This window comes from Nicotiana tabacum, chromosome 24, assembly GCF_000715075.1.
Source record: "Nicotiana tabacum cultivar K326 chromosome 24, ASM71507v2, whole genome shotgun sequence".
NCBI classification, from domain to species: domain Eukaryota; kingdom Viridiplantae; phylum Streptophyta; class Magnoliopsida; order Solanales; family Solanaceae; genus Nicotiana; species Nicotiana tabacum.
Genome location: NC_134103.1, coordinates 71101381 through 71124410, shown reverse-complemented (window position 1 = coordinate 71124410; position 23030 = coordinate 71101381). Strand labels below are relative to the sequence as shown.

The 23030-nt window shown below is 37.0% G+C and overlaps 2 protein-coding genes across 2 annotated transcripts; one reads left to right on the top strand and one right to left on the bottom strand.

The window, feature by feature from the left end:
* The first annotated feature begins 1610 nt into the window (after positions 1-1610).
* LOC107780338 (soluble inorganic pyrophosphatase 6, chloroplastic) lies at positions 1611-6213 on the top strand. Its single transcript, XM_016600862.2, has 6 exons — positions 1611-1968; positions 2838-2998; positions 3330-3430; positions 3554-3735; positions 5352-5450; positions 5969-6213. Exons 1-6 carry the CDS (start codon positions 1726-1728, stop codon positions 6059-6061), a joined length of 879 nt encoding a protein of 292 aa, XP_016456348.1. The 5' UTR covers positions 1611-1725; the 3' UTR covers positions 6062-6213.
* Positions 6214-19136: 12923 nt separating this feature from the next.
* LOC107774813 (peptide methionine sulfoxide reductase B5) lies at positions 19137-22692 on the bottom strand. Its single transcript, XM_075248098.1, has 3 exons — positions 22271-22692; positions 20295-20451; positions 19137-19492 (listed from the first exon to the last, which is right to left on the bottom strand). Exons 1-3 carry the CDS (start codon positions 22570-22572, stop codon positions 19340-19342), a joined length of 612 nt encoding a protein of 203 aa, XP_075104199.1. The 5' UTR covers positions 22573-22692; the 3' UTR covers positions 19137-19339.
* Positions 22693-23030: the final 338 nt, after the last annotated feature.

Genomic DNA, 23030 nt, shown 5'->3' with positions numbered 1-23030 from the left:
AATGAAAGAGATGAATCTAGGGTTGTCGCAAATTTAGGGTTTCGCTATTGTAATAATACAGTGATCGGAACAACCAAATTTCAGCAAAGTAACAAAGAACAAACAAAATACAATGTAAATCAAGAGGAAATTGTAAGAAATCATCGGCGAAATGCAGAAATCCGATGAAATTCCGACGAACGAAAAATGCGATCTTTTTACCGAGAATGAAAAATAATAGATGCCCATGTAACTGAAGAACTCTGCTCAAATCACCCGGGTAAACTAAAGAACTCTACTCTGATATCATGTAAAATTCATTGTAATCTCGAAATTGTGAAGTGCGAAACTCGAATCTGAGAGAGATAGGGAGAGAACACAGATGGGATATTTTGTGTAAAATGTAAAATGAGCATCCAAACCTTCTAGAGTCGGATCTCCTCTATTATATACAGAAACAATATGGGTCGGGTAGTTACAACTCAAAATCAAAATAAATATCCTACTCTATTACAATTGGGCCTAATAATACAACTAAGTAAATAAATACAATTGGGCCCTAAGAATATCTAACATAACTACTCGCCTTTTACTAGCCAAACAGTTCCCTAAGGAGGTAGAAACAATTCTTCCAATCATCGAGTGAGTAAATATACTACTAAAACCAAAGTGATAATAAATAATTTAAATCTTTTGAAAAAATTATTTACTATAACATAAGCTAATTTAGCACCCTAATTTTGAAAAAAACTATTCCTCTTATGCAATTTGCAATTTCTAGTGCGTCGGTTTGTAGTAACATAAGGATTTGTGTTTTTAGAACCGTAGCTTAAGGTAAGTATTTATTACAAGAGATTGAGAATATTTTATCTCATTGGGCTGCGATTCTTATGATTCTCAGAATCATTTACGTATCTCTTTTATTTTGTTACCATTATAATAAAAGTCTTCTTTATGATTTGTTTCCTATTTTTTTGTTCAATTCTTTATGTTGTGTTACCACTAATTTCCACTTTGCATTAAGGAAAAAGAACGAAAGAGGAAAATGATAAAACGAAAATACAAGAAAGGCATAAGCTAGAGGTACTAAAATGTGAATATTAAAAGTGGAGTGATAATAGATAGTCACTTTTTACATTTTATATTATATGAGGGTATTTTTAGTAAGTTGTGAATATAAATGTGAACTTTTGATTTTATGTGACATACTAACAATATTTGAGTATTTGACTAAAAAGGTAGTTATGATTTTTAATTTGAATTACTTACATTAAAGAATGTGGAAGAAAAATTTAAAAAATATTTTGATAAAATAGAAAAATTACATTAAATTTTCTAAAATGAATTAGTATGAAATTTGTATGAAATTTATATAAGAATAAAATGATATCATACATTTAGAACATGGGTGAAGCTAGAGTGAGGAAAGAAGGTTTATTTGAAACCCCTTTGCCAAATTACACTATGTATATAGAATTAATTTTTTTATGTAAATATATTAACTGTTAAATATCTTTAGTTTTGTTGTGTATTTACTTTTTTATTTTTTGAAAAAGATTTTGAATGATTTTGTTTTCCAAAAAAAAAAGAGAAAGTGTTACTAGTATAAATTTATTCCAAGTCCACCAAACCAACCAAGTCTGAGCACATTGGCCTGTGGTTCTAGTTAAATCAGTGATAATAGCAACTGCTATTGCCTTTTCAGTTCTCCATTTCTCTTCACTGTAAACAGCAGCAAAGGCAACAATGGCGGCTGCAAGAGTAATGCTATCGGCCAATAACACTCTAACAACTTCTCTTACATCTAAAATTCCTCTCCAAAAGCCCAATAGTTTCAACCTTTGTTTCCGCAATGGGTCTGCTGCTGCACACAGGAGCCGACTTTTCACTTGCACTGCTATTTACAATCCTCAGATTCAAATCAAAGAACAAGGCCTGCCCGAAACTTTAGATTACCGTGTCTTTTTCGTTGATGGTTCCGGCAAAAAGGTTAATACTTCCCTCAAAAATCAATTAATTAATCAGTTAGATATGTCAATGCCGAACTAGTTACAGTTTACTATATGAATCTGCATTCATTTCGTTCAATTTGACTTTGAATCGGTAACTCCTTGGGTATATTTATCACTCTATTGGAATATTATTCATTTCGTAATATCGAGTTTACTTCCAAAAAAAGATGAATTCAGAATTTTAAAAGTCGTGTATTGTTGCGTCCTACTTATGTTGAGACTTGGAGAGAGTAAAAATGATTTTTTTTGGAAAAAATTTCACGGATTGAATGCTTAATTTGGAGCTTTGTTCTGTCATTCTTGTTCATGTGAAATGTTGAGTCTTTGCACATGGATTTAAGTATATACTGACAGTGCAGGGAAGTTATATGTTGGTGTACTTTAATCTGTTGTAGCAGATTTTCCAAATTACCGATTCACGCCTACAAGATAGCTATAGTAGAAGTTCTTAACGCTATCAGTTTATAAAAGTTAAACTTTTTGCACATTGTCTCGATTAAGAAGATGCAGAGAAGAGGAAGCAACAAAGAAAATCCAATTAAAAGAAGGAAAAGAATGATGTCACATATAATTTTACTATATGGTGAAGTTGTCTCCGTGTGACCTATAGGTTACGCGTTCGAGCCGTGGAAGCAGCCACTAATGCTTGCATGTCTACATGGCACTCCAAGGCAGACCCTGCATGAACGGGGATGCTTCGTGCACCGGGTTGCCCTTTTTATTTCTTATAATGCCTGAAGGTTCTTCATTTTTGTTAACTTTCACTTGTCAACATAATTTTGAACTCTATAGTCCACATGAGCATATTAGTTCTGGTCACTGTTTTCACATTCATGTGATCTGCAGGTGTCCCCTTGGCATGACATACCACTGCATTTAGGTGATGGTGTTTTCAATTTTATTGCTGAAATTCCTAAAGAATCAAGTGCAAAGATGGAAGTTGCAACAGATGAGCTGTACACTCCAATTAAACAAGACACAAAGAAGGGGAAACTTAGATACTATCCGTAAGACAATTCTGTGTCACTATTTCCCAACTTACTTTTAGTATGATCTGTTACTATCTTGCTGTGTCAAGTGGACTAATCTATTTGGCCCATCAGTTTCCCTGTGGCCTGGTGCTACGTGAGTTAACTACTGAGGACCAATAGGGTTTAGTCTGTTGCCTAATGGTTGTTGTTAAACATTGACAGACACATCTCAATCATCAATTTTTGGCTGATAAGACTAATAGCTTTTCGCTCATATTCTGTTATGATAGTTGCATGAAATGATTATTTTCATGATGTCATGTTGGTTCTTTGTTTGATTTGATGCACGTCTTTGTACCATTCTCAGATATAATATTCATTGGAACTATGGATTGCTTCCTCAAACCTGGGAAGACCCTTTATTTGCAAATGCTGAAGTTGAGGGGGCATTTGGAGATAATGACCCTGGTATATTTTCATCACCCATAAATTGTTAAACGAGCTTTCTTCTAACCATCCATAAAAAAGGCAACAAATGATTTAGAGGACGGTGTAGCTGATTAACTTTCTTGATGACTAATTTGTATGTAGTTGATGTTGTTGAGATTGGGGAAAGCCGTGCTAAAGTTGGCCAGGTCTTGAAGGTCAAACCTTTAGCTGCTTTGGCAATGATTGATGAAGGAGAACTTGACTGGAAAATAGTTGCTATTTCCCTAGATGATTCCCGAGCGTCACTTGTCAATGATATTGATGATGTGGAGAAACATTTTCCGGTATGCTTGAATGCAATAAGGCTCTTATGTTTTTCACTCTTCTCTACTCTCAGACTGCTGATGATTTTACAAAACTTCATGCATCATCATTGTCTGGCACTCTTTTTGTTGTGCTGTTATATGTGTCCTGTTAAATATTTTCTCTTTATGGATTTTTCACCTTTATATGTTTATGGCTGTGTTCTTTGGTTTAGTTAAATTATCCATAATTTACTTCTTCAATAGTAACCAGTGATTAGAAGGTCTGAAAAGTTGGTCAATGATCATTGCCTTAAGAACAGCAATAGAAATAATAGAAAGAAGTAACTTTTATGCATAACAAGAGTGACCTTGCTGATTTCAGAAATTAGCTGCATACTTTGTTGGACTGAGAGTTTAAAGCAAGTACATAATGGTCAAAATTATCCAGGCAAAACTCCTCTTGTAACTGCTGGTGGACGAATCCTTCCAGCAAATCTCTAACCCTTCCTCGCAATCTCAACCATACAGCTTCTTCTCTCAAATGAATCTTTGCTTGAAGGAGGCCTAGTTCGTCTGAAGTAAAATCACCAGTCCTTATGTGAAGTTCCACCATTTAAGTTGCACAAAACAACTGGAGAAGTATGAAGATGGACACCAAATCTTGCTCCCTATTGTTTCTTGGCTATTATCGGCAATAGCCTCCTTATTAAATGTTAGTACGATGAATAAGAGAATAGCAGAGCATGGCAAGTACCCATACCATATATTCACGCGGAAAAGGCAAGAAATCTGGTCTTTACAACAATCCTCAAGGCTTTGTGTTATTTCCACAAACATTGCTGCATCGTGCAAAAACTGTCCCATTGCTTTTGATGATCCATTCACATTGCATGAGGAGAAATCTTCATTGCAGAGTTTCTTTGTTAAGTGAGGCTGCTTCATCTTCTTACTTGAAGTAACTACATGCACTTCTCAAAGTGTATCCTAGTCCATACATGGTTCCTCCACCCAGATCCTGAACTTCTATGATATTAGTGTTCCATGCCTTTTTTATGACCTTTACTGAACTGCATTCCTTCCATTCTTTAGTGCATCAATACCTGCAACTAGTTTAAATTCCTACTGGATCAAATCAGTTACGTGGTATGAAACTTTGGAGGTTCTCAACTGTGGTACTTAAAAAAGTCAATGCTGTATAGATGGTTGGGCAGTTTTGACAGAAAATTGTGGTTGAGCCGCATCCATATCTTGTGCATGTTTTTCCACTCTATTTAGTGTAGTAGTAATGATTACTTCTGATTTATCAAAGCTTGCTGTTGTTCTTAAGAACACTTACTGAAGAGATTTCCGTTCTGGCTGCTGAGTGAGGTTCCTTGATTTTATTTTGCTATCTCATATGGAGTGACCAAATGCTGTTGAACATTAACTGCAATAAAGCGGCAAACTTGTTCTATACTGTGCTTAAGTAATGCTTCAGTGCCTTTCGAAAAGCCAACACTGTTATAGCCTTTAACAGTGTAGGTTCAAAATGGTTATTTCAAGTCATGACTAAGATAGCTATTAATGAGATAAATCAGTACTTTGTTTATATGTCCTGAGATCTTCGATTCTTTTAACTTGTCAATATTCTCAAACTGATCCTGTGAATTTTTCAGGGCACTCTGACAGCTATCAGGGACTGGTTTAGAGACTATAAGATCCCTGACGGAAAGCCTGCTAACAAGTTTGGACTTGGAAACAAGCCAGCTAACAAGGTACCCTCTTCAACATTACTATGTTGATTTCTTCATACTGATGAAATATTGGGCAAATTTGTAAATATTTGTTGAAGATCCTTGTTTCTGATTTTCTGTGTATCTATTAGTGTGTTGAGATATGCATTGAAAGAGACCGTTCTTAAGTTTCTAATGGTTGTTGGTGCTAAGCAAAATTTTGACCTCCACATTTGAGGATCGCCTTTAAGTTATTCCACGTGAAGATAAATTCTCAGTCCCTCTTCCGCAGTGAATAATTAAATAATATCTTGCATGTGTTTTCCTGTTAGAATGAATCATTTTTAGCACATAATGACATGAATGAGTGAAGTAATTGTATTTAATACTTCTGCAAACATTTAATCTCCCAATGCTCCAAAACGAACGTAAAACAAAGGAGACTAGAAAACTTTGTCCAGTTAGACAAGCCTGTGCTACCTGGCTTTGCATAGTTAGAATTGCCTGTTCTGCTTTTTTTGCATGACCCTGCTGATTATCTTATTCCTTTTCAATCACAGGATTATGCACTTAAGATTATTACGGAAACCAACGAGTCTTGGGCAAAGCTTGTTAAGAGATCTATCCCTGCTGGTGACCTTTCCCTTGTGTAGATGCAAATTGATAAAGCTTGAACAGCTAGTTTTTTTGCTGTAAACTGAACTGGATGTTGAAACCCTAGTAATTCTTTTACTCTCTCCTCATGTGTGAGGTGGGAATGAGTTCATAAGATTCACTCAGTATAAAAAGATACTGCTTTTTCATCTGTGCCTTCTGCATGAATTTGACTTTTAAAGCTATCCGAGAGGAGAAAGATTCAGATATAGCTTAATTGATCTTCGACCTCTAATTGCATCAACCAAGAAGTATCAATGTTTCTTGGTTACAAAGTTACAGAGATATTTGCAAGCTTCCAGGGTCTTGCATGATTCCACATATCCCATTTTCCATTAGTTGCAGTCGCAAGTCGCAACGGTTACATAGTTTGTAGCTTCTGAACTACTCTGCCATGAAATCAGACAATGAGTGAGATTCATCCATTGTGATTTCTGGAGTTGCATCTGATCTTTTCTGAACTGGAAGAAGCATTCATACGAATGATGAGCTGTTTTCTGGAGAAAGTGATACGCTTCCATAGCCAAATTTTAGCAATACTACTATTGGTAAAATGACTCAGATTACTATTGGAGATTGGCACTTAAAACGTATGTATTTGCATAGACTAATGGGCATACATATGGATAAAATTTCGAAATCATAGACTCTCTTTGTGTTACAGTACAGGATCTGCACATGGTGTTTATTGATCGGGAGAAAGCGTATGACAATGTGCCTAGAGAGGTTCTTTGGAGATGCCTAGAGGCTAAAGGTGTTCCGGTTGCTTACATTAGGGTGATTAAGAACATGTATGATGAAACTCAGGTTAGGACAGTGGGAGGCGACTCTGAGCATTTTTCGGTTGTCATGAGGTTACACCAAGCATCTGCGCTCAGCCCATTCTTATTTGTCCTGGTAATGGATGCACTGACACACCATATTCAAGGGGAGGTGCCATGGTGTATGTTATTCGTTGACGACATAGTTGTGATAGACGAGACGCGAAGCGGCGTTAATGAGAGGCTGAAGGTTTGGAGACAGGCCCTTGAGTTTAAGGGTTTCAAGTTGAGCAGGACTAAGACGGAATATCTTGAGTGCAAGTTCAGTGCTGAGCCGAGGGAAGCAGGCATGAACGTGAGGCTTGGATCGCAAGTCATTCCCAAGAAAGGTAGTTCCAAGTACCTTGGGTCAGTTATCTAGGGAGATGGGGAAATCGACGAGGATGTCACACACCGTATAGGGGTAGGGTGAATGAAATGGAGGTTAGCATCTGGAGTCCTATGTGACAAGAAAGTACCACTGCTACTCAAAGGTAAGTTTTATAGAGCGGTGGTTAGACCGGCCATGTTGTATGGGGCTGAGTTATTACATCCCGTAATTTTATATGTTCAGTTCATCATAAGTTAGTCGAGGTGAGCTCAGAGAGCAAGAAAATTCTCAAGTATGAGTGTTTAAAACATGTATAGCACATGATGGAAGGTTTAGAAGTTAAACAAATCAAGAGAATAAATTTCGCCAATATAATGTAACACCTCGTACCTTAGTGTTTGGATATGTCGTAGTAAAACCATGTGAGTTGGAAGAGATTAATATCGTACATGAGGTCATAGATATAGGACCCCGTAAGTTTGACGAATTTCGAAACCGTTATATATATATATTGCCTTGATATGATATTTTCTTTTAAGTGCGTCAATTATTCTAAAAGTTTGGCAAATATGATTTTATATAGTTATTAATAGTACTACTTTTTGGATAGGATTTAAATTATACACATGATATGAGGAAGTTTATAAATGAGATTTTTTTATTATAATGGTAGAATTTATCTTCTAATAAGAAAAAAAAATTATCTTTTTACCATTTTAAGAACTTATAGTACAAAAATTGTACTCTTGATATTTGGATGGAAAAATTATAATTTGAAAGCATATATTTTCTAGATGTCATAATGTTTATGATATATTAGTATAGTTTAAATTTATAAAGCACTTATGAATTTTTTTAATAATAGAAATGTGATGAGTTGTTTATCAAATGAATTAGATAAATTAATTGAAAAATAACCATGTGGGTGCATGTAAGGGGGGTTATCATATTATATATGTTATGGTTATATTTTATTAGATGACCATGTGTCATCAATTAAGGAAAGAGTGGAAGGGGGAGGATCCCACGTGTAAGGAGGGAGTGATATATACATATGTAGCTTATCTCACTTTAGGAGATGGATGGCTTAAGGAATACATATGCAATACCTTGTATTAGGTAGTGAAAACGTGAGTTATGAAGGCATCACCTTCTAATTTGATCTTCTTCGCTTCAGCTCAATATTTTGTGATTTGAGATATAGTAACAATACTAATTCCTTTCCAACATAGCAGTAGCATTCTCTTTCCATTAATAGCAGCAACGCTAAGTTAACCAAAGACGGATTTGAGATATGTTAAAGCTATCCCTTCTTTCCTTTTGGCATGATCCATACTATACAAACGAAACGAGCAAACACACAACTTTCATAAATGCCTCTTTTCATAAAAGCACTAGGGGTGCATATCTCAGGAAAATACGTAGTTGATAAAGGTTTATCCGAAGGCATATTGATCTTATGACATTCTGAGAGATCTTATTGACTTACTTCATTATGCATTGCAATTATTTATACATGTACATTGACTCATGATCAGATGACGTTATATACGCGTATATTATATGTATATGGGGTATGAGAAAAGATTACAGCGTTATATACGTACCACCACCTGATCAGATGGTATACGTTGATGATTTCGCTCACAAAAGTCGAGATGATATGATGGGATGCCCTCACAGGCTTGATGATGTTATGTACGCATATACATATGCATGATATGACATTTATATGCACATGCATGATATTATAAATGTTTCAGGATTCACAGAGCTATTTAGACTTACAGGTGGATTCCTTTACTCCATGTTTCTTTTATGTCTTTTATGTACTGATTTTCACGCCTTACATACTCGGTACATTATTCGTACTGACATCCCTTTTGCCTGGGGACGCTGCGTTTTATGCCTGCAGGTGCAGGTAGACAGGCTGATGGTCCCTCTTCTTAGGATCCTAACTCAGTGAGAGTTGGTGTACTCCACTTGATCCGAAGCTGTTATTAATTTTGATACGCTATTTTTGTATGTGGATATGGGTACGACGGGGCCCGGTCCCATACTTTATATAGTTGTACACTCTATTAGAGGTCCGTAGACAGTCATGTATAGTTGGATAGTATGTGGCCTTGTTGGCTTCTAGTTTTAGATATATAGTTGTCTATAGCAGCCTTGTCGGCTCGCCCTACCGTATTGCGCATGTATATGTATATATGTATTTTGGGTATGTTTTTCTCACGTATGTTATTCACGTGATTCAGCAGTTTATTAACAGATGTTATACATGACCTACCCTTAATTCATGTTTATATCTTAGACGCATGCTTAGGGGTGTTCGATAAGTAGGACTTGGGCACTCGTCATGGCCAGTAGGTTTGGGTCGTGAGAAAAGTGATATCAGAGTAGTTCTGTCCTAGGGTTGTCTACAGACTGTGTCTAGTAAAGTCTTGTTTATGGGTGTGTTGTGCACCATACTTATAGACAGGAGGCTACAGGATATTTAGGATGGTTACTTTTCTTTCTGATCTAGATTGTGCGATAGAACTGAGTCGTAAGTATTCACTCCTAATCTTTACCTTATTTATGTTCTTAGTGATGCCTATTACTACTAGACGACAGGCTTAAGCCGCTAGTACGGGTCAGAAGTCTATAAAAGTGTTAAAAGGAGATATAAGTTACACTATGGAGTCAGACCCATCGGAGATCATGGGTTCTATTGAGGAGGATCCTTTCGAGGATCCATATGAGTCATCCGTTCGAGTAGTTTCAATTTTGCAGGCAGCAAATGGGGTGAGATGAGTTTCGACCTCACCAAGGCCCTTAGTTTCATTATCAGGGCCCGTTGATCAGGGTATAAGGGGAGTGGTGCACAGATTGGCACAGTCGGGTTCCCCTCAGGCTCAAAACTATGTCAGGGTATTTACGGACACCAGCTCTTCTGAGGTGCCAGATAGTCCAGTCTTGGGAATCTGTTAATCAACGTTCGTTTGTGTATGTCATGGGATATGTATAGGAATAGGAGAGTAGTCGGGCCAAGAGGAAGAAGGTAGCTAATAAGGGTATGAAGATTCCGCTTCGACGTGTGTCTGATCGAGGCTCTCATATAGGACGAGGCGAGGACCCTCCACTGTAGGCTGCCTCCAGATATCAGCTTTTGGTTGGTGAGCTCCACTTCTTCCTGGAGTATTGGCAAGTCAGGTTCTGTATATGTTATGTTGTTTTATGAGGACGTCGAGAGCCTTGTCTCGATTTATATATATTATGGTCATGTTTTCTTAGAGGTTTTGCAGATAGTATCCTGTGTATAGTTTTGGGTATGACATGTCGACGGCCTTGTCGGCCCCTATGTATCTATATAAATCTTTTTTTTGAATTATTTATGCGAGTTAAGTTCTAATATTTTTACTTATATATATAGAAATGGCCTGTAATGGCCCGTGATAAGTTTGATAATAAACAAGGATAAGGTACGTGGTGCTCGGTTGAGTAGACCCTGGGTGCCAGTCGTGGGCCTCTGGCTTGGGTCATGATAAACTTGGTAATGTTGCATCAATACACAACCCAATCCAACGCCTGAAGCGTCACAATAGATAGCATAACCATTGGTTCCCCCTGGGAGTGTCAGAATCGGTGTTGAAGCCAATCTGTCCTTCAATTCCTGGAAACTCCACTCAAAAGCATCAGTCCACTGAAACTTAGCTCCCTTCTGAGTCAACTTGGTCAATGGTGCTGAAAGAGAAGAAAATCCCTCTACAAATCTCCTGTAATAATCTGCCAAACCCAGGAAGCTACGAACCTCCGTCGGTGTCGTGGGTCTAGGCCAAGTTTTCAGTTCCTCAATCTTCTGAATATCAACCCGGATACCTTTACCTGAAATAATATGCCCAAGTAAAGCTACAGAATTCAACCAACCCACGATTTAGAGTTAACCGTGGTGATTCATGCACTAAAGATGTGGAGACACTATTTGTATGGTATTCATGTTGATATCTATATGGATCATAAGAGCCTTCAGTATATCTTCAAGCAAAAGTAATTGTATGTTAGAGGAGATGGTTAGAGCTACTAAGTCTATGACGTTGATATTTTATACCATCCGAGGAAGGCGAATATAGTAGCAGACGCCCTCAGCCGTAGATCTATGGGTAGCCTGTCATATTTACAGCCCAAGAAGAGTGGAATGGCCTATGAGATTCATCAGCTAGCTAGTCTTGGAGTTCGATTACTGGACTCAGGTGATATCGGAGTTACTATTCAAGACACAACAACATCCTCTTTAGTAACTGAAGTGAAGGAACGCCAGTAAGAGGATCATGTGCTAGCTCATTACAGAGATACAGCCCCTCAGAAGGAGAAGACACCATTTGAGATTTTAGGAGATGGAGTCCTCAGATATCGAGGACGATTATTTGTCCCTAATGTTGCAAGGCTGCGCCGGTACGTTATGGGAGAAACTCAATATTCTCGATATTCTGTTCATCCAGGAGCGACGAAGATGTATCACGATATCAGGGAAATATACTGGTGGGACGAAATGAAGAAGGATATAACAGAGTTTGTTGCTCAGTGCCCTAATTGTCAGCAGGTTAAGATTGAGCGTTAGAAACTCGGTGGATTATTGCAGGCTATAGATATTCCTACTTGGAAATGGGAAGTAATTAATATGGATTTCGTCATAGGCTTACCTCGTACCCAGTGTAAGTTCGATTCTATATGGGTATTGTTGATAGACTTACAAAATTAGCACATTTTCTGCCTGTCAGGACTACGTATTTAACAGAGGATTATGCCAGGCTTTACATTAAAGAGATAGTACGACTTCACGGTGTCCATATATCTATTATCTCAGATAAAGGTGCTCAATTTACAAATAATTTTTGGAGGTCCTTCCAGAGAGGATTGGGGACTCAGATAAGTCTTAGCACATCATTTCGTCCCCTGACAGATGGTCAGGCTGAGCGTACTATTTAGACACTTGAGGATATGTTACGAGCCTATGTGATAGACTTCAGGGGTAGCTGGAATAGCTATCACTCCAGCATTCAGATGGCTCCATACAAAGCTCCTTACAGACGGAAGTGTAGGTCGCCTATCAGATGGTTCGATGTTGGGGAAACTAAGTTAGTAGGACCAGAGTTGGTACAACAGGCAATCGAGAAGATTAATCTTATACATCAAAGGCTATTAGCAGCTCAAAGCTGTCAGAAGTCTTATGCGGATAATCGACGACAAGACTTGGAGTTTTATGTTGACGACTTGGTATTCCTAAAGGTATCACCGATTAAAGGCGCTATGAGGTTCGGTAAGAAAGGAAAACTTATCCCTCGGTACATTGGACCATATAAGATCATACGCAAGGTGGGCTAGATAGCATATGAGTTAGAATTGCCTTCTGACTTGGAGTCTGTACATCCAGTCTTTCATGTGTCTATGCTCCGTAAGTGTATCGGAGATCCTTCCAGAGTCGTGTCAGTTGACGATGTTCAGGTCACAGAGAATCTATCATATGAGTAAGCTCCCATTATTATACTAGCTAGGCAGGTTCGGAGATTGAGGACTAAAGACGTAGCTTCAGTTAAAGTACTTTGGAGAAACAATAATGTGGAAGAGATGACTTGGGAAGCTGAAGAAGACATGAAGTCTAGGTATCCTCACTTTTTTTCGCTTCCAGAGGAGGATCACACTGAGACATCACAACCTCTAGGTGCGTGTATGGATTTTTGTGTTAGTTACTGTCATTGGTCGTGTGAGGCCATTGGCGTATTGATGATTGTGGCCCTATTGGGTTTGCTACGTGAAAGGTTGGTAGTATTATTGTTGCAGAGGAGACTGCCAAAAGTTTTATAGACTGGGAATTTAAACATTCGAGGACGAATGTTTCTAAGGGGGAAGGATGTTAAATCCCGTAATTTTATATGTTCAGTTCATCATAAGTTAGTCGAGGTGAGCTCGGAGAGCAAGAAAATTCTCAAGTATATGAGTGTTTAAAACATGTATAGCATATGATTGAAGGTTTAGAAGTTAAATAAATCAAGAGAATAAGTTTCGTCAATATAATGTAACACCTCGTACCTTAATGTTTGGATGCATCGTAGTAAAACCATGTGAGTTGGAAGAGATTAAGATCGTACATGAGGTCATAGATATAGGACCCCGTAAGTTTGACGAATTTCGAAACCGTTATATATAGTGCCTTGATATGATATTTTCTTTTAAGTGCATCAATTATTCTAAAAGTTTGGTAAATATGATTTTATATAGTTATTAATATTACTACTTTTTGGATAGTCTTTAAATTATACACATGATATGAGGAAGTTTATAAATGAGATTTTCTTTATTATAATGGTAGAATTTATCTTCTAATAAGAAAAAAAGTTATCCTTTTACCATTTTGAGAACTTATAGTACAAAAAATTGTACTCTTGATATTTGGATGGAAAAATTATAATATGATAACATATATTTACTAGATGTCATAATTTTTATGATATATTAGTATAGTTTTTTTATAAATATATTATATTATGGATGTTCATTTAGTACTACGTTATAAATAAGCTTCCTGAAAAAGCTTATTTATATGAGACTCCGTCGTAAATATATTTATCTATTTAGTACTCTATTGAAAATAAATCTCCTGAAGAAGCTTATCCTTTCGGTACTCCATTATGGATAAACATCACCCACGGTAGAAGATTATCCATATCTGGTACAATGAGCTTATCCTTTCAGTACCCCGTTATGGATAAACATCACCTCCGGTATAAGATTATCCATATCTGGTACAATGAGCTTATCCTTTCAGTACCCGTTATGGATAAACATCACCCCCGGTAGAAGATTATCCATATCGGGTATAATAAGCTTATCCTTTTGGTACCCCATTATGGATAAACATCACACCTGGTAGAAGATTATCTATATCTGCTACAATGAGTTTATCCTGTCGGTACTCTGTTACGGATAAACATTACCTCTGATAGAAGATTATCTATATCTGATACAGTAGCAGCTTACACAACAGCTTGCAAAAGCATCTTACACAACAGCTTGCTTTCTTCTATAAATAGAGGAGATTGCAGTTCATTATGAATATAAGTTTGAAGTTTGAATAATATATCAGTTTCTCTTTATACTTGTCTTTACTTAACGTTCTTTATTTTATAACACGTTATCAGCACGAGACTCTGTCATCTCGAGCAAATACTTTGAAAGTATCAGAGGTACGAACTTTCTTTTTCTAAATAATATCAAATCTTTCTAAACTTGAATTTGTAGCCCTGGATATATCGGGCAAAAGCTACATGTCTTGGGTGCTTGATGCTGAAACTCATCTTGATGCGATGAGTCTGGCAGACATTATCAAGGACAAAAATCAAGCATCAAACCAAGACCGTGCCAAAGTAATGATATTCCTACGCCATCACCTTGATGAAGGCTTGAAAATGGAATATCTCACTATTAAAGATCCAGTCATATTGTGGAATAATTTGAAAGATCGATATAACCACCTGAAGATGGTCGTTCTTCCACAAACACCTTATGCTTGGACTCATCTAAGGCTACAAGATTTTAAATCTATCAATGAGTATAATTCTGCTATGTTCAGAATCATTTCCCAATTGAAATTATATTGTGATTATATTACTAATCATGATATGTTGGAGAAAACTTTCACCACTTTTCATGCCTCGACTATGCTCCTACAGCAGCAATATCGAGAGATAGGATTCAAAAAGTATTCTGAACTTATCTCACATCTTCTTGTAGCCGAGCAATATAATGGGTTATTGATGAAAAACTATGAAAGCCGACCTACTGGTTCTTGTCCATTCCCTGAAGTGAATGAGACAAAGTTCCACCAAGCTAAGCGTGGAAGAGGACATGGCCCCAGTCGTTGTCATGGCCGTGGTGGGGGAAGAAACTCTAATCATGGTAATAATAATGCACCAAAGAACCCTCCTCACCACCAGCAGTGGAAAAGGAAGAAACAAAAGCATGAAGCGGTGCAAGCAACAAAGGCAGAAAATGCATGCTATATATGGGGAGAAAAAGGACACTGGTTACGTACATGTCGTAAGCCAAAGCACCTGGTTGAGCTGCATCAAGCCTCCCTGAAGAAGACAGAGAAAAATACTGAAGTAAATTTTATTTCTGAAGATAATTTAGACTTTATGCATTTGGATGTAACTGATTACTTTGCACTCCCGGAAGGAGAAACAAGTCATATGATCGGTGATGAATCTGTAGAAATGTAAATATTTTAATTTTTGTTGTTTATAGTAGATAGTATGGTTATGTAATTGTTGTACATAAATAAAAGTTATGCTTTGATAATGATGTTTACTATCATATTTATTTTATTTATGTCATTTTGAAGAAATTTTCTCTCATGATACCAGAAGTGTCTGAGAGATATTTGGTAGTACAAAATTTATCAAAAGCTCCTGAAGAGCTAACTGTTTGTCTAGAAGACACATGATACAAGTAATGCCTTAATAATATTTGATTGTGGATAATAAATTGAAGGCTCTCGAAAAGCTTATATGCAAATTTGTCATTCATATTATATGATTGTGGTCAAAACATATGTTATAATAAACCAGAAGTTTACTAATACGAATGGCTATCATACTGAAACTATAAATAATTGGAAGATTGAAAATCTTTATGTTTCCACAATCATAGGGGGTAAAATAATATGTATATGAGAACTTACCCGCCTTATTATTCAATTTGTACTACATCATATATCACAGTAAACTATAAGTTTACTAATGCAAAAGTTTATGTCATAGTAAACTAGAAGCTTAATAAGAGATAGCACATGCCATGATAAACTTGAAGTTTTCATTTGCCATTTTTAAATAAGCTATTTGAGAATTCAGATAAGCATATACTGAAGAACTAGAAGATTCTTCAGGAATTCTCTTGTGTTGCTTATTCTCATAATAAATTGATTATACCAGCTAAAGTTGGGACTAAGACCCCTGAATTCTGGAATATATATATATATAAAAGGTGAATATAGGCCCATTCACCTATCATGTGAACCACTAATAGATGCATATATGAGATGGTTACATGTGTGTTTATTGTCAACCTGCAGTTTGGCATTTGAAATTGCTTTTCTCAATTAAGAGCATAATTTTCAGATTATGAAATCAAGATAGTTCATCTTGATGATGTTGGTTTATATCCAAGCTAGTTTAGCATTGAATACCTCCTATTAATGGCTAAACTATTGCTTATGAGAATATAGCCTCATGTGTTGGTCTAAGATTTTTTAAATTGCATACAGCAATACTTGTATGCATCAACAAAATATGATAAGTCCTCCCCTCACAATTGGTTTAGGATCAGAAACTAAATATTTTTACTATCTAATAACTTTTGATGTGTGGTATATGATTAATTTCTCTACCACAATGCACAAAGATAGGTTTCCCAAAGAAGATTGGGGATATGTGTTAGTTTTTCTAACATTTGGGAGATGAAATAAACAACTGAAAAATATGCTATATGAATCGAATTATCATTAATATGATCCTCATTCAGAAGATAATTCAAGTCAAATGCCAGAAGCATTTGCTGATTCAAAATTAAATATCATATTTCAGCTGCAAATGCTCCTATTAAAATTAAAGTCCCTGAAGGATAAAGTTTACTGTATGCATGAAGCGTAGTAAACTGATCGGTTCCGAAGGTAACAATCCTTGAAAAATGATAGGAGCAAATGATCGAAATGATCATAATAAGGAGGATATGAGCTCTAGAAGAGCCCACGACATAACATTTCATGAAACTCCAGAAGAAGTTCAGGTACCTGAAAATAATGAAAGTGATGAGATCTCAACAAGTTATGTCGCTTAGGAGCCGATACAAAATGATCGTCGACGATATATTTGATACAATATAGTTCACAATATTATAAAAGATTGTGAGAATCGGACTTGTAGTCCAGACACCTGAAGATTTCATGCCATCTAAATGCAAGTCATAACCTATATAACTCATTTGATTAAGTCTATATGAAGATCCCTGAAAGATTTAAAATGCCTGAAGCATATAGTTCAAAGCATCGTGAAATGTATTTAATTAGAGTACAAAGATCTTTGTACGGTTTAAATCAATCTGGGCGCATGTGATATAATCGCCTCACTAAATTGATGAATGAAGGTTATGTATATGTATATATGTATTTTGGACATGTTTTCCTCACGTATGTTATTCACGTGATTCAGCAGTTTATTGACGGATGTTATACCTGCCTTACCCTTAATTCATGTTTATATCTTAGAGGCGTGCTTAGGGGTGTTCGACAAGTAGGACTCGGGCACTTATCATGGCCCATCGGTTTGGGTCGTGACATGAGTGTTAGCTAGTTAAGAACTCACATATCCAGAAGATGAAAGTAGCAGAAATGAGGATGTTGAGGTGGATGTGCGGGCATACTAGAATGGATAAGATTAGGAATGAGGATATTCGGAGAAGGTGGGCGTGGCTCCCATGGATGACAAGATGCGGGAAGCGAGGCTCAGATGGTTCGGGCACGTACAGAGGAGAAGCCCAGATGCCCTGGTAAGGAGGTGCGAGCGGTTGGAGTTGATGAGTACGGGGAGAGGTAGAGGGCGGCCTAAGAAGTATTGGGGAGAGGTGATCAGGTAGGATATGGCAAGGCTTCAGATCTCCGAGAACATAGCCCTCGATAGGAAGCTGTGGAGGTCGAGCATTAAGGTTGTAGGTTAGGAGGTAGTTGAGCATATTTCTAACTCGTACCAATGTGAGGCTAGTCTGATAGGATTGTCTTAGACTGCTAGTGGTCAATGTTGTGTTCACACTACTCTTTTATTTTCCTAGTGCCGAGCATTATTTACTGGTTATTGGTTGGTTTCCATCTATTTACTGGTTCTTATGATGTTATTATTTCTATGGTTTTTGTTGATGGTACTGATATACTGTCTCTTTTCGTCTTTTTGAGCCGAGGGTCTATCGGAAATAGTCTCTCTACCCCCTCGGGGTAGAGGTAAGGTCTGCGTACACACTACTCTTCCCAGACTCCACTTGTGGGATTTTACTGGGTCGTCGTTGTTGTTGTTGTATAGACTCTCTTTGTGTTCTGAACTCTTGTTGACTGAAGCAAAACTGAAAATGTTTTAAGATGATCATATCTTTAGGCTATTGAGGTGAGTGATCTTATAGTTGGCATTAGGGGTGGCAAACGGGTGGGTCGGGTCGGATATGAACCGGTTGAAAATGGATAATTCAAAAAACGGATAAATTATCCGATCCAATCCATATTTAATACGGATAAAAAACGAGTTACTCAGCGGATAATATGGATATCCATATTATCCACGACTTCTTGAATATAATCACTCTTGTGGGAATTTTTAGTCTTACAAACTTGAGGAACCCCCAATTTGAGGCTTTACAAATGCAAAAGTTAAACCATTAATTATCCATTGGTTATCCATTTGATTATCCATTTTCTAAGTAGATAATATGATTTTTATCCATATTCGAACCCGTTTTTAAAATATTCATTATCCAACCCATTTTTAATGAATAATATAGGTGGATAATTGTTTCCTTTTAACTATTTTGCCACCTCTAGTTGGCATTATAGAAAAGAGACTCAAATTGCATATCCAGTATCAACTTTCCAGATTGGGGCATTCTGAAACTGCTTCTGAAATGCTTTGATCAACTGTTGTAGATCTATAACTTACCTATACTTGGGAAGCTTCAGCTTCTCAAAACACTTTGTATACAATGGATGGATGGAGTTGCATATACTGGTGAAGATTTCTATGATGGTGACACGCTCAAACCATTCCCATCGATGGCATATCTAATACTCGGGCTCTACCCTTGCTAAGGACAGAGGACTTGCACTTGACATATGAGCAGCGTTCCGTGCCAAAATGCTGCCATCAGTAGTTATATCAAACTCATGAAATATTTATATCAAACTCGCCCAGTTTTTCCTATATGTTGAAGCTACATTACAAAAGGTTAAGGATCAGTTCCACGAGAGCGCAAGGCTGAAAGTAACTTTTATTTCCAAAACACAACACTGTCATCAGTAGTTAATGTAGTATCTTATAAATCTGTGATAACCATAACATCCTCAGTCCGATGGATTAGGAATTTGCCGGTGCAAACTTGAGGGAAATACTATTGACACAATGACGCTCATCTGTTGGGGTAGGGAACCCCTCACCCTTGAAAACATGACCAAGATGGCCACCACAAGCTGCACAAGTAATCTCGATCCTCCTGCCATCGGGGTCAGCCTGAAAAGTGTACCATGATATCACACATTAGACAGTGCCACAATGTCAAATCTAGAAAAATTGCTAGGAGGACCCATACAACATAAAAACATTGAACAAATAATCTCATTACCAAAAATGTTCAAGAAAAATCAACTGGAATACCTTCTATATTTCTAATGTTTTTTGAAAATATGAATAACAATAAGTTCAGATATGTGAGATTGATCATAAAATCACAGATGAGAAAAACTAAGCAGTTCTTTTAGGGGTTTGTGGTCGTGAGGGGTGGGGGGAGAGCAATTAAAACAAATATAAATGCAAAAGGTTCAAACTAGAAAAGAGTGAAGCAAATATAAATGCAAAAGGTTCAAACTAGAATTAAGATTTCATAGAGCCCTTACGTTGTCACCATTTAGAGGGGTTGGTGTTTTCATTCTCAAATTCAAAATATTAACTAATCCACCAAATAGCTTCAAGAATGACAAACAATTTACTCCAGCATCCTTTGGAAAGGAAAGGAAGAAAAAGAAATATGGAACATAGCAAAAGGAAGTCAAAAGAAGGTGCCAACATAGGGACGTAGACCTCCCAAAATCTAAAGAGTAGACCCTACTTCTGGTCCCAAAGGCAGGGAGGGCATTCATATTAAAAAAACCTCATTGAGGAATTCTATATTCTATTTCTATCCCAGAAGTTAGGGGGAGTGATGACCCTTCCACAAAAACAATGTCTCTCCCAGTTAATGAGCATTATGATCTAAAGATTTAAGAAAATGACAAAACCATATTTATGTGGCCTGGAGGAAAAGAAAGATGCTCACAGTGCGATTAATAGCTCCAGGAAGACCCTCAAAGAAAGCTGGCCAACCACAACCTGAGTTGAATTTTGTTGTGGACTTGTAGAGGGGAGTACTGCATCCTGCACATTGGTAGATTCCTTCACCATAAAACTTGTCATACTCCCCAGTACCAGGATACCTGTGAAGTAATCCAATATGGTAAATAGTTGATTTTAATCAATTAATAAGCATCACGGTCATTCAACTACGCTATTTTTCCTCCTTGAATATTTGAGCCTAAAGTAGGGCAGCCCGGTGCACAAGGCATCCCGCGTTCATGCAGGGTCCGTGGAAGGGCCGCATCCCAAGGTGTGATGTAGACAGCCTACCCTAATGCAAGCATTAGTGGGTGATTTTACAGCTCGAACCCGTGACCTATACGTCACACGGAGACAACTTTACCATTGCTCCAAGGCTCCCCTTCAATCACAAGCTTGGTGACGAATTTTATAAACCGACATGGTGAGATACACGACAAGAACAAATTCAAGCAACTCTCCTTGAAGAAGCTCTTATCTTGCATCAAATCCAACTAGGAAGATGAGATTCTGCAAATTAGCATATAATATGCACACCCAAAAGTGATAAACTTAAATAATAAGCCTTCTACAACTAGGAGCTATGTCCTTGTACATAGAATGTGGCTGAGCGCTGGTTGTCAGACATTGGCAATCTCCAGAATATATGTAATGGTGTCCACTTCAAAGGTAACATATGAAACAGTTAAACGTCAAGAATCACAAAATTGTGTTAACCCTCATGCCAAAGTGGTGCATAAATCTTGAACAGAGCTAAGCAGTCTAGTAAGCACCATTAAACTCCAACATACACCGCACCTCTTCCCCCCACCCCCACCCCCTTCTCTCCAAACATTAAAGGAAAGAGAAAAGAGATAGGGACAGAACAAATAACCAAGGAAAGCAAAAAACGTATGAAGAACCCTTTGCAATGTGATTATGTGACCCCAAATATAAGCAGAATAAATCTAGTTTTCTTTGAATAAAAATAATTCTCATGACAAATATTCATTTCAAAAGAAATTCAGTTTTCTTATCAAGATCAAAAAGCAATTCCTTTCGGTAAATCTCATTAAAAATCCAACATTTTCAAGATTTCTTGCCATTCCAACAAGAGATTGGGTGAATTCAGAAAGTAACTCCATAAACCTGCATCTACCCTTCATTAAATTTGGTCAAGTTACACACTTTCTCACTGATCTTGAACAAATATTAGAACTGAGTTTCATATTGTTCAGTGGAAATCATATATTATACTGAGTGGTGTCACAAAACTGCAGAATCTCATCAATGTCTCTAGCAACTTGAAACTCTACAACAGTTTTTGAACATATAAACACCTAAAACGGGTTACTGGCATCAGTTTATAAGCTAAAAAGTAAATTGAAATAACAAGCATTTCTTATAATAAGAACAGCAGCACAAGAAAACTTGAATCAACGACAAAGGGAAAAAAAACTCAGCATGCCAATTAGGCCATGAATTTGGTAACAATCGCCTAAAATGACCGTCCATAACCCACCACATACAGAGAGTAAACCTAGACCTAAATATGTTGAACATTACACATCTAGTCATAGGCAATAAGCATGGACTAACAACAATAGCTGCTAATTTTGCCATCAACCAATAAATTTAAGTAAAGAAACTAAACAAGAATTTGTTTTATAGCTTATAATGACAATAAAATGAAAGCGAAGTTATACTAATAAGAAAATCAAGGGCACATCACAAGTTGGAACACGAAAGCCTGGTATCGGTTTGGTATTTAAGTAAGGAAGGTATAGGGATGGGCCCATTATCCACCAAGTTTCAAAACCGTGGGATTTCTGGGATAACAGAAAAGAAATTTTCCACATTAGAGTGCATATAGTATGAAGTCAAACTGTTGCAATTACACAGATGAAGTGGGAAAAGGGGAGAGAAATCAAAACAACATACTCAGTGCCTTTCTGTCTGAGAATACGGAACTGCTCAGGGGAGAGAATAGCACGCCACTCCTCCTCTGATTTCTGAACGGACCCTCCTGTTGCAGCAGCCATAGCAACAATCCCACCTCTCAAACCTCTCTTATTATTAATTGAAGGAACAAACCCAGATGAGGAAATGAGGGGATTTGACCTGATTCTGAATTGGGTCTTAGAAATGGTGAATACCGTTTTGGCTTGGAATCTCAAGAGTGGAGTGGCGTTGAAAATTGAAGAAGAAGCAAAAGGTGAGATTTTGAGAATCTGAGAGCCCATTAAGATAAGATTCTATACTATTGGTTGACACAAAGACCAATTCAAAGCATTTGTGATGATTCTCTATCTACAAGTCTACAAAAGCTCCTCACTAACCATTTGTACCTCCTCTCTCCTTTTACTCTCTTGTCCCTATTTACATATTACATTTTTAGCTAGCGTTTCGCCATAAATTTTCAAATTTATTCTGAAAAATTTAATTTGGATGAAGTTTGGTTTGAAGATGAAAATGTGTTTGGATTTCTGTTTTGGGTGAAGTTTGGTTTGGAAAAATATAAAACATGACTTATACCCACAAGTTTTAAAAACTATCACAAATACCCAACAATACTATTATCAATAACATTCATTATATTATCGCAAATCATAATCCTGAACATAAATAAATTTGATGCAAAATTATCATTTTTATAATAAACTACATGATACACTATAAGATGACCTAGAAGACGAAGCAT